The sequence below is a fragment of the Myotis lucifugus genome, unplaced genomic scaffold, assembly GCF_000147115.1.
Source record: "Myotis lucifugus unplaced genomic scaffold, Myoluc2.0 scaffold_200, whole genome shotgun sequence".
NCBI lineage: Eukaryota > Metazoa > Chordata > Mammalia > Chiroptera > Vespertilionidae > Myotis > Myotis lucifugus.
In genome coordinates, this window is record NW_005871248.1 from 769307 (window position 1) to 784397 (window position 15091).

Here is a 15091-nt window from a genome sequence, read left to right on the forward strand (position 1 = left end):
TTTAAGAGTCTATTTCCTTGACTGAATTCTCTGTACAGATTGCCTAGTTACTCCTCATTATCAGTTTAATAATAATACATTGAATTGTGGTGGTTGGCTACAATCCATAAATTTGAGTATTAAAATCTACCATTAAAACTCAGTCCAGCAATTTTTGTTAATACTGTAACTTCAATGTTGCATTTAAATATCAGGAAGGGAAGTCTTCTGAAATATACTTGATTAAAATAAAAGTTTGAGAAATTATAGTTTGCCTGTAAAAGTAACTGCTCTAGGTGAAATATAAAGAGAAGGAAATAATTACTGTTCTGAACTAAACTGGGAGAAGGTCAATAATTCAGGCAATATTCAAATAATTGTCGTATTAAGTATATTCTGCATCTGTTGGTTAGTAAGTGTCATGCTGTGTTGAAATTAATGTAACTACAATTTTCCCATATTTTATTCTAATAGAAGTGAAACAGGTGCTAAATTGCCTGGACTTAAGTGCTGAAGATAGCAGTAAAACTGGCTTCTATTTTTACTAGTTATATGGGAGCTGTTTAGCAGATCCAGTTGCTCAAGTGTGTTTTTGGATGGCAGTTCAGTTTCATATACTGGCCATATCGGGGCAAGGAGAGGCCATGGGAAAAAAATAGTACAGCATTTGATAATGTCAGCATCTGTTATCCCTGTCAGAGAGACAGTTGAAATGTTTGAGTTACACCAGTGTCAGCAGATGCCCAGAGTTTAATATGTACTCAGTTAAAAATGAACAGCTGACCTAAGTGATGAATGTGACATTTTAGAGTGATTGAAAATACTCTTAGATATGTTAAGTTAAACTTGTAACACCAGAATCAGTATATAATTTTACTTTTTAAAATGAATAACAGATGCTGTCATTTTATTTTCTAAGGATTATACTCAATATTATAATCATAAGATTCTTAGATACTGGGATGATTTAAATTAATTAAAAGTTTTTATACCTATAGAATAATGAATATAACTCGTTATTATAAAACATGGGTATAGTAATACCCTTTGAATAGTTTTATATAGGAACCTCTACTTTTGAGGTGTATATTTTCAGATTTTGATATTTAGGGCATGCACAGTTAAATGGAATATGAAGCATTGCCATTCTTTTTTTGGATGATCAGAAAGAAGGTTTATGCTTAAGTGTTAAGCTTTGAGTTATTTTTTCTTTGAAATACAGAACTTTAAAATTATGAGCTTTTTATAATTTTCAGTAAACATGCAATAACTTATATGCCATCATATCTAATAGATTCATTCTCTCATTTTTTTCCTAATCTGATAAAGTGAAAATGAACTTTGACAACTACCTACCTAGTTGTCTTATTAAACAGAGAAAAGTATAGTCACCTTATAGCTATTCTACTAATTTGTGACACAGAAATTTAAAAATATTATTATGCCTTTTGTACATGACTAAATATGCCAGTTGAAATAATACTTCTAATAATAAATGATTAGAATATTAATATTTTTAATGTAAGTCTACCATAGTAGCTAAAATAGATACTGCTTATTAATTAAGAGCTTATTTATACTTTTTATTAATATATAAATATAATACAAAATAAATTTTGTATAAAATATGGGAGTATTTTGATATCTCTAACATACAGTATATAGTGGGTCTTTGATGTTTATAAAAATAGACTTGTAATTGCATAGTACCATTAAAAGAAGGCTGTTCTGCCCTACCTGGTTTGGCTCAGTGGATAAAGTGTTGGCCTGCGGACTAAAGGGTCCCAGGTTCGATCCCAGTCAAGGGCACATGCCTGGGTTGTGGGCTCAATCCCCAGTGGGAGGTGTGCAGGAGGTGGCCAATCAATGATTCTCTCTTATAATTGATGTTTCTATCTCTCTCTCCCTCTCCTTTCTCTCTGAAATCTACAAAAATATATTTTAAAAAAATAAAAGAAGGTTGTTCTATTTGTATGAATTGGTTTCTTGACTATAGTGTTTTTATTTTGAGTGCCTCCTTTGGATAAAATAAATTCAAGGATAATACAGATAATAAATTAATTTCTTTTAAATATTTGGCAGTCTGTTACCAATGTGCTCTGTTGACTTAGAGCTGTGACCCAGAATTTTGTCATTTTTCTTGCATAAATCTTACATTTTAATATATTCTCAGTACTGACTCAGCAAAAAGACATGATAAACTTGAGAAAGACAACTTTTTTCCTTTGAGAGTATGATTTTACTTAAAATATAGTCTTTTAAAATTATGACTATGTTTATAGTTTTCAAAAAAGAAAACCTAAAGCAAAAACTTGCTTCAAAAAATTCTCTAATATCATTAAATTATAAATTTATAAAACTATGAAGAATAGCTGTTAAAATGTAAATGAAATCATCTTTTGTTGTATCTTTTCTTAATAAATCAGTCAACCCTATTAATGTGATATACTTAAATTAAGATCAAATTGTGGAAACAGAAAACAGATCATGTGTATATCTCGTTCTTTTGTGCTAGTAATACTTTTTTTGGTGTTCAAATATTAATCATGTAAAAGAATATATTAATCATGTGAGTACTAGGTTTAAAAATGTATTATGTTTTAAATGTAAAAGATTTGAAAGGAGTTTCATGATAATTTTAAATCTATTTCAGTAGAGCTTTTTTCTTTATAAAATAATCTTAGTGACATTTAGTTTTCATCTATAAGCAGTAGGTACATTTTATGATGTTGTTATTCCCAAAGGTCATCTCTGTGATTCTAGGTTAATATACCATATGAAGGTCATTTACATGGAAAGAAGCAAGGGCTTCTTTTAGCTGCAGTTTATTTTCCTCTTGGCGGTTTATTGCCTACCAAAAATACATACTTCTTTACATTCCATAGCATTGTATGTTCATATGGGTACATAAAGAAGTATGTACTCTGAGTAGGTATTACAAAGTTGTTAGCTGTAAAAACATGAATTGTTTTCCCATTTGTTAGTAAAACATTCAGCTTACCGAAGTAGAACAATGGTAGATCATTTGTAGAAACAAAGACTAAACTTCATAAAAAATTTACCTGAAGCATTGCATTAATGCCATTTATGGTTCCTTGTTGGTGGACATAAACTTCTAAACATTGACCAGTTATCTGTTGTACTTTATCCTGGTTTGGTCCTTTTTGCAATAGCTTTATAGAATCAGTGGAGTTTTTACAGAGTGTGTTTCAGAAATTTATAAGATCAGCCTAGTATTTCTTCAGAGTCTTCAGAGTGAAATTCTTCTTATTTTGTAGTGTGCTTCTAGATCCTACAAGTAGATAGTAATTAATTTGGTACAGATTCTTTTTTATAGACTAGTTATCTTATTAAAAACTTAACCAATCAACCAATTAGTATTTCTTCTGATATTCACCCTAAAGTTGAAATGACAATGAGAAAAACCAGACCTTTTTAGAGCAAACTGAAGTTTTCTATTTTTATTTATTTTATAAAAAAATTTTTAATTGAATTTCTTAGAGAGGGGGAGGAAGGGAGAGAGAGAGACAGAGACAGAAAAAGAGAGAAACATCAATTGCCTACCATAGTTGCCCCGATCAGGGATTCAACCCGTAACCTAGATATGTGCAGTGATCAGGAATCAAACCTGCCACCTTTTGGTGTATGGAATGATGCTCCATCCAACTGAGCCACACTGGCCAAGGCTAAACAGAATTTTTAAAGATGATGAATTTTTTGTTAGTTGTTTTTTTTTAAGGTTACAGATAAGAACTCATGATCAGTTGAAAACCTCTTTGTTGTTCCTTTGTCTTCATTAGCTACTAATCTGAATTTTACATTTTGAATTAAATACAATTCAAACAGAAGTATATAAATACTTAATTTTGGTGAGTTTACCTCATTTCTTTCTTTTTTTTAAATATAAAGGACAGCTGTCAGAACAGTTACCTTGTCCAAAGTCTTACTTAAAATTTTGAACTGAAAGGTATTTGCACTGGGTTTTAGCTTGATCATCCATCATTAAAAGATATAATAGTTGCCTTTAATTATTGTGGTAGTAAACAGTTAATTTAAAAGAAGACCTTAAGAAGTTTTCAGATTTGGGAAAGGAGGGGTAAAAAGGCAGGGAAAGAATTTCTGCAGCCTGTGGTAAAAAGCTAGTGCAGCTCATAGAGAGCAAATTAGAATGTAGCAGGAGATAGGGCAGTACTACAGCAGTTTCAGCATTGCAGCATTAGAATTTCACCATACACATTCTGACATTTTTGTGGCCAACTTAGAGTATATATTAAAAAGTGTTTTGTATTCTGCCAAGTTTCTTTCTTGACTAAATCTTGAAATAGTTAATAGTTTTTAAAATTTAGCATACTTTGGAAGCAGGGTATAATTTACTAGGGATGCAAAATCATGTAATCTGAAACAATAAAAGACTTAACCTTTAATAATATAAATGAAAGTAATGGATTTGTACATTTTTTAGATAAAGAGTTACCTGCCTGATATTTGAACAGCATTCCTTTTTACACTGCATAAGCTCTCTAGTGGAACTGTGAAATTAGGCTTTGCCCAGATAGAATTTAACTTAACAATAAAAACATATATTGAGTCAGTAATAGGTAAGCATGCAGAAAGTCATAAATAAGCATCCTTAAAAGTACAGGCTTTGTGGTGCTGTTACCTGTGAGCTTAGTGTCATGCAGCATTTGCAGCAGGAAGAAAGGTAATGACCTAGAGAGTCACATCAGCAGCAGCCATCTCATCTTGATTGTTCCTTCACTCAATCCGCTGATTCAGCACTTCTTTTCATAAGTCGGTGAAGTCAGAGGGAAGTATCAGTGAACACAGAATCTCACCTTTTAAGATAAATTTGAAAAACAATTGAACAAACAAAAATAAGTCAGCCATCTTTCCCTTCTTCCTTCCTTTACCCTTAAAAAGAAATAAACCACAGAAAAAATTAGTCAATACTGGCTGTTTGATTTGGAATGTTATATTACCAGTATTGCACAGATATGAGTAGCTTGTATCTGTTGTACAGAAAGTTAAGCAAGCAAGGAAGGTTGCTACAACGTCCAAGATACTGAACCTCTCTTATTTCTCAGATGAAATGCTTCGGAAGAGGGGGAAAAGTTGCAGAGCAAGTTAATTTTATAATCTAAAACAGCCGGAAAGCCAAAAAACAAAACACACCTCACTCTCCCAACTAACCATAAACATTCATACTATTTTCCTTTGCCCACCAGAATACATTGGGTTCTTCTGACTTCTTAGGAAATAATTCTGCATCTTTCTTGCTATGAGATTTTTTTTTTTTGGTGTTTCGTTTCCAGGAGTAAATGGTAAATCTGTATTGAAGCTACCTTGTCATATCCAGAGGTCAAGTCTGCAAGCAAGGTCAGGATTTCCACATGGTCACTACAGATGTTAACTTAAATTCTTCCCTCAGTGGCTACAGGCTAAACTGTTACAGCTTTATAGGCAGCTAAGCATTTGAAACATGCACTCCCAGGCAAACAGGCTCTCTTGTGCCTCTCTCTTCCCTGACCATATTTAGTCAACCATAGCAAAAAATAGTCTCCCAGCTGTCGATTGTCGATCCAAAAGCTGAGGAAGCCTCTATCTTGCTTTCTGCCTATTGATTGTTCATCCTGCGGTCCAAACACTGCTTTGCCATTTGTCCTGCCTTTTTTTTTTTTTTTTCTTAAGCACTGCCAAATAAAGCGGTCTCTCATGTTTCCACTTACATTTCCCAGATATTCACTGAGCTTGCGCTGAGACTGGGAAAGCCTGATGCGGCTGTCACTATACTTAGAAGCACTGCAGAGAAAATAGGAAAGAGGAAAAATATTACCCTAGCTAGTAGCAAGACAGTCTTTAGACAGATATGGAACAAATAGAATATCTGTGCTCTCAAATTATATTTCATAACCTGAATTTTTGTTGGTTAAAAATATTATGCATAATGATATTTTGCATAGAGTCCTAAAGGGATTTCGTAGTATTATCTTGAGAGCTAGTTTTTGCTATACATACTCTTTAAATTTAATGAATAATATTTGAATGGAAAATACGTAGAAATGGTAAGTAGAACCTGTATATTGAAGGTGGAGAAAGATCATTAAGGAAGAAGGGAGTAGTGTGTAAATGAAATTTTGGAAGTGCTACTTAAAACTTTTAATTCTGTGTCAATTTTTATCTAATTTTTTTTTGTGGTGCTTATGTGAAAAACAGGGTCACGGATGCTTTTGAGTAATTGTGTACTTCTGTATTGAAACCATATATACATATATAACTATTAATATGCATTTTATTATTAATTAAATTCTATTTCATTTTCAAATGTTAAGTGGTGTTTTTCTCCCTTCTGCATCACCATTTTTCTTTAATTTTGTGCAACAGCATTAGGCATGATCATTTCACATTTTATTACAGACTAAAATAGTCATTAACCTATAAATAACTTTGGCACATAGCATATGTCTCAAAGGAAAAATACTTTTGCTCTAAATTTTAATACCATATTCACAATAAATTTTAACATTGAAATTTATTTTTTAACTAAGGAGAAAAAATATTAGAACATTAAATCCAACAAACCTATGGAGATAAAATTTAAGATCTTATAAACCTAAAAATGTCCAAGAGAAACCAACTATGCCTTGTTCTTAATTTAAGTATTGATTCATTTAAGAATCAAGAAAAACCATTATCAGTTTTCTAAGTTCATTCTCTTACAAGGGAAGTTTGTCCTTCACACTGTTTTTGTCTTTACCATTTAATACCATAACAGTCAAGCTTATGTAGATAGTTGGTAAATTTAAAGAGCCAGCTTTCATAGTTATTGAAGTAATTTTACACATACTGTGAGAAGGTGACACATGTCTCAGACTGTAAGATGGGGTAATTTTCAGGTTTCTAAATTACCCTAGATTTGTTAACCATTTTGTAGCAGTGAAAGTCCCCCTCCCCCCTTTTTTTTCAGCAAGCACATATAATGTATTAAGTGTCAGGAATTCTTCAAAACCCTTTTTTAATTTTCATAACAGCCCTATGAGATAGGCTTTGTGATTCTCACATTTTATAGATGAGGAAACTGAGGCATAGAAGTTAAGTAAACTACTCAAGTCACCAGCTGTTCAGTTTGCTACAGCTACAATTTGAACCCAGATAGTTTGGCTACAGACTCCCAAAGCTCTTCACCACTATTCTTTGCCACTGCTCTATATTGTAATAATGAAATCAGTTAGTGAATTATACTCTTTGGGACTGGAACATACACCAAAAATACAATGTTGCTAATATCCTTCCCTCAGTATATTCAGAGAGATGATTGTTTACTTGACTGTTTGTTCCATTCAACAAAACTGTGACCTTCTTATCCTACATGTACAAAAGAGATATAAAGATAAGTAAAATTGGGGTTCCTTGCTTATTGCAAGGAAGGACAAATAAGCCCTAGCTGGTTTGGCTCAGTGGATAGAGTGTCAGCCTGTGGACCAAAGGGTCCCGGATTTGATTCCGGTCAAGGGCACATACCTTGGTTGCAAGCTCCTCCCGGGGAGACAACCAATGTGTTTCTCTCATATTGATGTTTCTCTCTGTCTTTTCCTCTCTCTTCCACTTACCCTAAAAATCAGTGGAAAAATATCCATTTTGAGGATTAACAACAAAACAAAACAAAACAAAAAAGGAGAAATAAGGACTCACTAGTCACCTAAGAGATCATTTTAGTGTCTTTAGTTTAAGAGTGATCAAGAACTTACCTCTTCTGCAGCCTGTATTGTCATTGTATATCTTTCTCATTTTGAACTAAATTTTACACTACCAAATTTCTAACTAATGAATTTGAGCTAAAATAATGAACCTTTAAATTACAGTATCTGTCAAAAAGAATTTGTAGGAAAAACACACCAAAAACAGAATTTAAAAAACATTTAGGTAACGCCTATTCTCTGTAGTTCTTTCACCTGTCTAACCTAACAAAAACCATTCATATTCATTTAAATAGATTACTATGGATAGCATTTTGGTATATACCCTCCTAGACTTGTCTGTGTCCATTCAGAGAAGGGTATGTGTTGGACTTCTCTGAATGAAAAAGAACCAAAAGAACTTCTTGGTATTGATCATCTTTCTTAATAAGTTCCTTTATGGTTTCTGGACTAATATGCTTTAACTATTATTTGAGGGATTGTTTATTAGCAATAATAACTTAGCAAGCATTTATTGAACACCTAATATGTGCTGTAGTGCTATTCTAAAGTCTTTTTATATTAAGTAATACTAATATGTAAGGCCTTCACAGTTTAACTATGGTTTGTTTGGAAAAATGTTGCCTATCTCTGAAGATAGATTGCAAAGCATGGCAAGCCCTAAAAATGGACCCAGAGCCATTTGACTATCACATACCACTGCAGACAGCTGCTTGTCCCCTCTGCTTCTCAGAACTCATTTGTTCATCATTCAGCAAACGTTTGAGTATTACCATGTGCCAGGGATTATGCTAGGCTCCACTATTAGTTGTTCCGGAACTTAATGCTTCTTTGGCAGTATTCACAAATGCCTGCTTAACTGGTGGTAAGATGTTATCTTTAAACCATCCATGTCCTTAACTTCTTGGAAAACAACCAGATTGAGAAGTACAAAAGAGTGCTTGAGCATTAAGGAAAATATCTCAATATCTCATATACTATGCTCCGCAAGTTCGGGTCTATTGGCTTAATAAAATTAATTGACTTATTGAACCGGTACCACTCTCATCCCAGCAACTCTATGGGCCCAGCATAACACCAGTCTCCTCTTAAATAACTAAGGAGCTGAAGTGAACATCTTCAGCTCCATCTCAGCAGACACCTTATGCTCAGAAGAGAAGTCACTCCTCTTGGTTTTCTTCCTTTGAGCTATCGGCAGTGTAACATGGGAATGTACTTCTGAAACGACTAGTAGAATGGGAGGTAGTAGGAGACATGGTTCCATAAGAACCAACTTCTCAGGAATATAGAGAATGTTTAATAATGTGACTTAATAAAAACTTGATGGAATTAATATGAACCACACTTTTAAATTTAAAACTTGTAACATTTATATATCTTGCCTACCAGGGTAAAGTTGCAAATTAAATTTTTAAAAAAATACATATTTTATATATTCTGTAGACTTTGACTCAGATTCTTTTTTTTTTCTCAAATATATATTTTATTGATTTTTTTACAGAGAGGAAGGGAGAGAGATAGAGAGTTAGAAACATCAATGAGAGAGAAACATCGATCAGCTGCCTCCTGCACACCCCCTACTGGGGATGTGCCCGCAACCAAGGTACATGCCCTTGACTGGAATCGAACCTGGGACCCTTCAGTCTTCAGGCTGACGCTCTATCCACTGAGCCAAACCGGTTAGGGCACAAATTAAAATTTTTAAGATAGTAAGCCTAAATATTATCTTAGTGTTTTAACTTAAAAAATTTTTGGATCAAACTAACATACATACATACTTTAGTCAAATACTACCACAGAGCTTGTAATGAAGATGAACTGTCTTTTGCTTTTATTTCTCTTCATCTCTTTGTCCCCCCCCACCAAATAACTTATCCTATAATTTCTTAATTTATATCACTATTTTCTTTAAATTAATGTATTTACATTATTTTTTAATACATTTTATTTTTAATAAAGCTTTTTTCACATGATTTAATACTTACATCTTTAAATTGTCCAAGAATCGTAAAACTCCTATAAATCCTGTTTCTCACATAGCCAAATGCGTAGAGTAACAGACAATGTATGGCATTAGTTTCATGATTAATCAAATCTGAACATTCAAGTAGTATGATGTTATACTAATATTTTTTCTCATTAAGAATCTGAGTCAGCCGAAACCGCTTTGGCTCAGTGGCTAGAGCGTCGGCCTGCAGACTGAAAGGTCCCAGGTTCGATTCCAGTCAAGGGCATGTACCTGGGTTGCAGGCACATCCCCAGTAGGAGATGTGCAGGAGGCAGCTGATCGATGTTTCTCTCTCATTGATGTTTCTAACTCTCTATCTCTCTCCCTTCCTCTCTGTAAAAAATCAATAAAATATATATTTAAGAAAAAAAAAAGAATCTGAGTCAAAGTCTACAGAATATCTAGTATTTTGTTTGAATCCACTGAATGAGGAGGATTAGAATCCTTTAATTATTGAAAGCAAACTAAAGTAGGAAAACTTAGCTTTTATGAGGTTCATGAATGTGATTTAGGGGTTTGTAGACTCAAAATTATAGGTTAAGATTTTTATGTGAATTTCTCAGGGCAGGAGAGTCCAAAGCTTTCCATAGATTTCTAAAGAAGTCTGTCATGCCTGAGCAATGATTGTAAATTCAGTACAACCACTGAAGGGTGTTTTTAAGCTGTGATTCTCATTATACTTCTGGATCATAAACCTGTTTAAAATCTGAGAAAAGCTATAAATTTTCAAATTTGGGTATAATTTTTGAGGTTCTTGGATCCTCCAAAACCTGTTCTCAGACTTCTTGGACTTGCTATATGGGATTCATAAACCACTGCCATCAGGAAACATGTTCTGGCTCATATTAGGCCTTAGTCCAGGGGTGGGCAAACTTTTTGACTCGAGGGCCACAATGGGTTCTTAAACTGGACCGGAGGGCCAGAACAAAAGCATGGATGGAGTGTTTGTGTGAACTAATATAAATTCAAAGTAAACATCATTACATAAAAGGGTACGGTCTTTTTTTTTTTTTTTTTTAGTTTTATTCATTTCAAACTGGCCGGATCTGGCCCGCGGGCCGTAGTTTGCCCACGGCTGCCTGAGTCTCATTATTTTAGAGACTTACAGTTTCATTTACACATATTCTGCACCTTCAGACTGTTTCTCTATATGTTTCTGACATTTCTCTATTTCAAATTTTTATCTCACATACTAGAGGCCTGGTGCACGAGTTTGTGCACTAGTGGGGTCCCTCGGCCCGGATTGCGTGAGGGTGCAGGCCGGCTCTCTGACATCCCCTGAGGGGTCCCGGATTGCGTGAGGGTGCAGGCCAGGCAGAGGGACCCCACCAGGGGCTGCAGGAGAGCTCCAGGGCGTGCCCAGCCCATCTCGCTCAGTCCCAATCAGCCAGACCCCAGCAGCAAGCTAACCTACCGGTCGTAGCATCTGCCCCCTGGTGGTCAGTGCACGTCATAGCGACTGGTCGACTGGCCGACTGCCCCCTGGTGGTCAGTGCGCGTCATAGTGAGTGGTTGAGCGGCCTTAGCATATCATTAGCATATTATGCTTTGATTGGTTGAATGGCCGGCTGAATACTTAGCATATTAGGCTTTTATTATATAGGATATCACCTGGGTAATATATATCTTACTATTACTTCTTTACCTTTTATACCCTATTGGAACAATTTTAAAAGCTTTTATTTCCTATGTTTACTGTCTTTTTAGCTGTGGAGCAGTTATCTTAGGTTATAGTCTTAAAAAAGAAAAATTAATGGATAAATATGTTAAGGGAAATTTTTTTCCAAATAGCCAAGATCTGAAAACAGCCCAAGTGCCCATTAGTAGATGTGTGGATAAAAAAGCTGTGGTACATTTATACACAATGGAATATTACTGGCCGTAAAAACAACACACCAACATAGAAATCTTACCTTTTGTGACAGCATGGATGAACTTGGAGATCATTATGTTAAGTGAAATAAGCTTGTCAGAGAAAGACAAATATCATATAATCTCACTTATATGTAGAATCTGATGAACAAAATAAACTAACAACCAAAGTGGAGACAGACTCATGGATACAGAGAACAGACTGACGGGTACTGGATGAAAGAAGATGAAGGGATTAAGCAAAAAAGCATACATTTATAGCATATAGACACAGACAACAGTGTGGTGATAGCCAGAAGAAAAGTGGGGTTAGGGCTAGGTGGAGGTGGGCAAAGGAAGGGAAAATGGGGACAAAAAGAGACTTAACTGGTGCACGATGCAGTGTTCAGATGATGTTTTATTGAGTTGTAAAACTGAAACCTGTATGGTGTTGTGAACCAGTCACCCTAATAAATTTAATTAAAAAATAGAATATAAAATTGCAAAAAAAAAAAAGCGCAAAATAAATTAAAGAACAATTACTGGGTAAATATGTTAAGGGAGATTTTTTCCTCCAAATTATATTACGAATTTTCCACATAAAATATTCTGTTAAGAAAAGTTACTGATGTATATGGCAAGAAAAGTTGCTTCTAATTTTACTTTTCTTTGGGGGGATGGGCTTACTTTTCTCTAAGAAGCATCATTTCTTGATAATTAGCTTTCCAGCTCTTTTATGGTTTAACTAGATGCCCAGTGCATGAATTTCGTGCATGGGTTGGGTCCCTAGGCCCGGCCAGCAATCAGGGCTGATCGGGACCTTCTGGCTGCTGGCTGGAGCCTTCCTTCCCTGGCTGCTGGTTGCCAGCTGGGGCCTTCCTTTGTTCCGTGCCACCCCCTGGTGGTCAGTGCATGTCATAGCGAGTGATCGAACTCCTGCTTTTCCCGTCGAATTTCCGAGGGGACACTGCATATTAGCTTTTCATATATATAGATCTTTGGTGCTCTTTAGGATAACTGCCTTTTTTATTTTGGAAATACCCTTGTTTCTGATTCTTAAATTTCAAATATTAGATTATAATGACCCATTTTATGTGTTTTGACATCAGCTGGTTTTAGCACTACTAAATGACATAGATTGTTAACTCTCTCTGCAGAGTTCATGTTAATCTTCAAGCTACATAAAATTTGTTTCAATTATTATTTCTATTTTTTTTTTGGCACTGGTACTTTTGTTACTTGGTTGTTTTTTATTAACTCTTCCACTAGTATATACTATTCAAATTGAAGCTAAGAGATTCCACAAATCAAAATTGTTATCCTCATTAGGGTATATTTTTTAACCCTTTGGTATTTTTAGTCTCTCATGGTTCTTCTCTATAGCACTCCCATTCTATTTTGATTCTGTTTTCTAGTTAGTAAAAGTTTGTTTACTTCTTAAAATATTAGCATGCTGTACATTTGAGTTTTAGAAAAATTGAAATTTTTTTGTCTGTGCATAATATTCTTTAAAGAGGAATATTTTCATTTGACTTCACAGGTTTTTTGAATATTTTTTCAAAAAAACTATTTAATTAAATATCAAATTATGTAAATATAAAAATAACATAATTAGTGCAATGCGTGTTTTACTATCTAAATTACCAAGACCATGGATTGTGGATGAGAAGAAAGATGATGGTTATACTGCCTTGCATCTGGCTGCCCTTAATAATCACGTGGAAGTGGCTGAATTATTGGTACATCAGGTAGGAAAAGCAATTCAATAATTTTTAACAATTTTAGACCATTGTCATTCATTTATTTATTAGTTCATCAGCTACCTATTAGTGTGCTACAGTAAAATCCCATGATGATGCACATTCAGAAATAGTACACATTCAGTCTTCTAACACTGATTATTAAAGGGAGAGAAAGGTGTGCTTGTGTGTCCCTCAGTCCCCAGTGTTCCCTCTGCACAGTCTTCCTGGATTGGTCCAATGAAATGAGCAAAACTACAAGGAATTTCCCAGAACTACTGCCACTGTTGTGGAAATGTCAGTCAGCCACAGGACCAAGAACCATCATATTGATATCTAAGCTGATGTGGCCAGTTGCCATCGGGTAACACCAGGCTATAGCCAGGATCTGGGGGTTCAATTCATGATTGCTACTGGACCTGTGGAATGTGTGGCTGGATAGCTGATACACTCACCTTAGTCATTTCATTCATTTCCAAAATAAGACAACTTAACTTTTTTTTTTTTTTTTTTTAATATATTTTATTGATTTTTTACAGAGAGGAAGGGAGAGGGATAGAGAGTTAGAAACATCCATGAGAGAGAAACATCGATCAGCTGCCTCCTGCACGCCCCCCACTGGGGATGTGCCCGCAACCAAGGTACATGCCCTTGACCGGAATCGAACCCGGGACCCTTGAGTCCACAGGCCGACGCTCTATCCACTGAGCCAAACCGGTCAGGGCAACAACTTAACTTTTTATGACTGAATTTTTTTTTGGGACCTATTTATTTTAGTTTATAATGTTTTAGTATATTCAGCAAAATACTAAAAATGCTTCAATCAAGTATATGCCGTATAGAAGCACTGAAGTTATTAAAAAATTATCTGTGATCCCTGACTTCAAGGAGTCAAGAAGATGCAACAGCAGAAAAATTTAGGAGAGAGCACATTATGTGCAATTAAATCCTAGATTATAAGGTAGATCCTCCATAAACTATACAAGTTTAGATAAACTACACAAGTTTAGATAAAGAAATAGTTCAAAAGTTAAACTACCTTTCCCCTGCCATTTTAAGCCTTTATTATTAAAATTAATTCTTTTAGAAGTATTGTTAATTATAATATGTTCTTTTTTATCCTAATCCAAATGGCAGACCAATAACACACCGTCTTTGTTATTGTTGCTTTGTAGTAAGACTTGAAATCAGTTAGAGTAAGTCCTCTAACTTTGTTCTTCTTTCTCAGAATTGCTTTAATATTCTGGATCTTTTGAATTCCATATGTATTTTAGAATCAGATTATTAGTTTCTCTTAAAAAGTCTTTCTGGGAGTTTGATTGCTCTCATACATATTAGTTTTATCTTTAAGTTTTGATGCTATCGTAAATTGTATTGTTTTTTAAAAAATAAGTTTTTATTGATTTCAGAAAGAGGAAGTGAGAGGAATAGAAACATTAATGATGAGAGAGAATCATTGATCGGCTGCCTCCTATACACCCCAATTGGGGATTGAGCCCGCAATCTAGGCATGTGCCCTGACCGGGAATTGAACTGTGACCTCCTGTTTCATGGGTCAATGCTCAAACCATTGAGCCACACTGGCCTGACATAAATTATATTGTTTTAAAACTTCAATTTTGTATATTGTTAGTGTATAGAAGTACAATTATTTTTTGTATATTGATCATATATCCTGTGACATTGCTTAAATTACCATTGGTCATTAGGGAAATAAATTATAATCACATTGAGATATTACTAATTATCAACTACAATGATTAAAATTAAAAAGTCCAGAAAAGCCAAGTGTTGATTAGGAGTTGGCACAATTAGAATAC

At 34.5% G+C, this 15091-nt stretch overlaps 1 protein-coding gene across 1 annotated transcript in view; it reads left to right on the forward strand.

The window, feature by feature from the left end:
• Positions 1-15091, forward strand: part of MIB1 (mindbomb E3 ubiquitin protein ligase 1) — a 102042-nt gene that overhangs the window by 63397 nt on the left and 23554 nt on the right. Inside the window, exon 14 of the mRNA XM_023761169.1 lies at positions 13148-13280. Within this exon, the coding sequence (XP_023616937.1) occupies positions 13148-13280 (133 nt within the window). The remainder of the gene's footprint in view (positions 1-13147; positions 13281-15091) is intronic.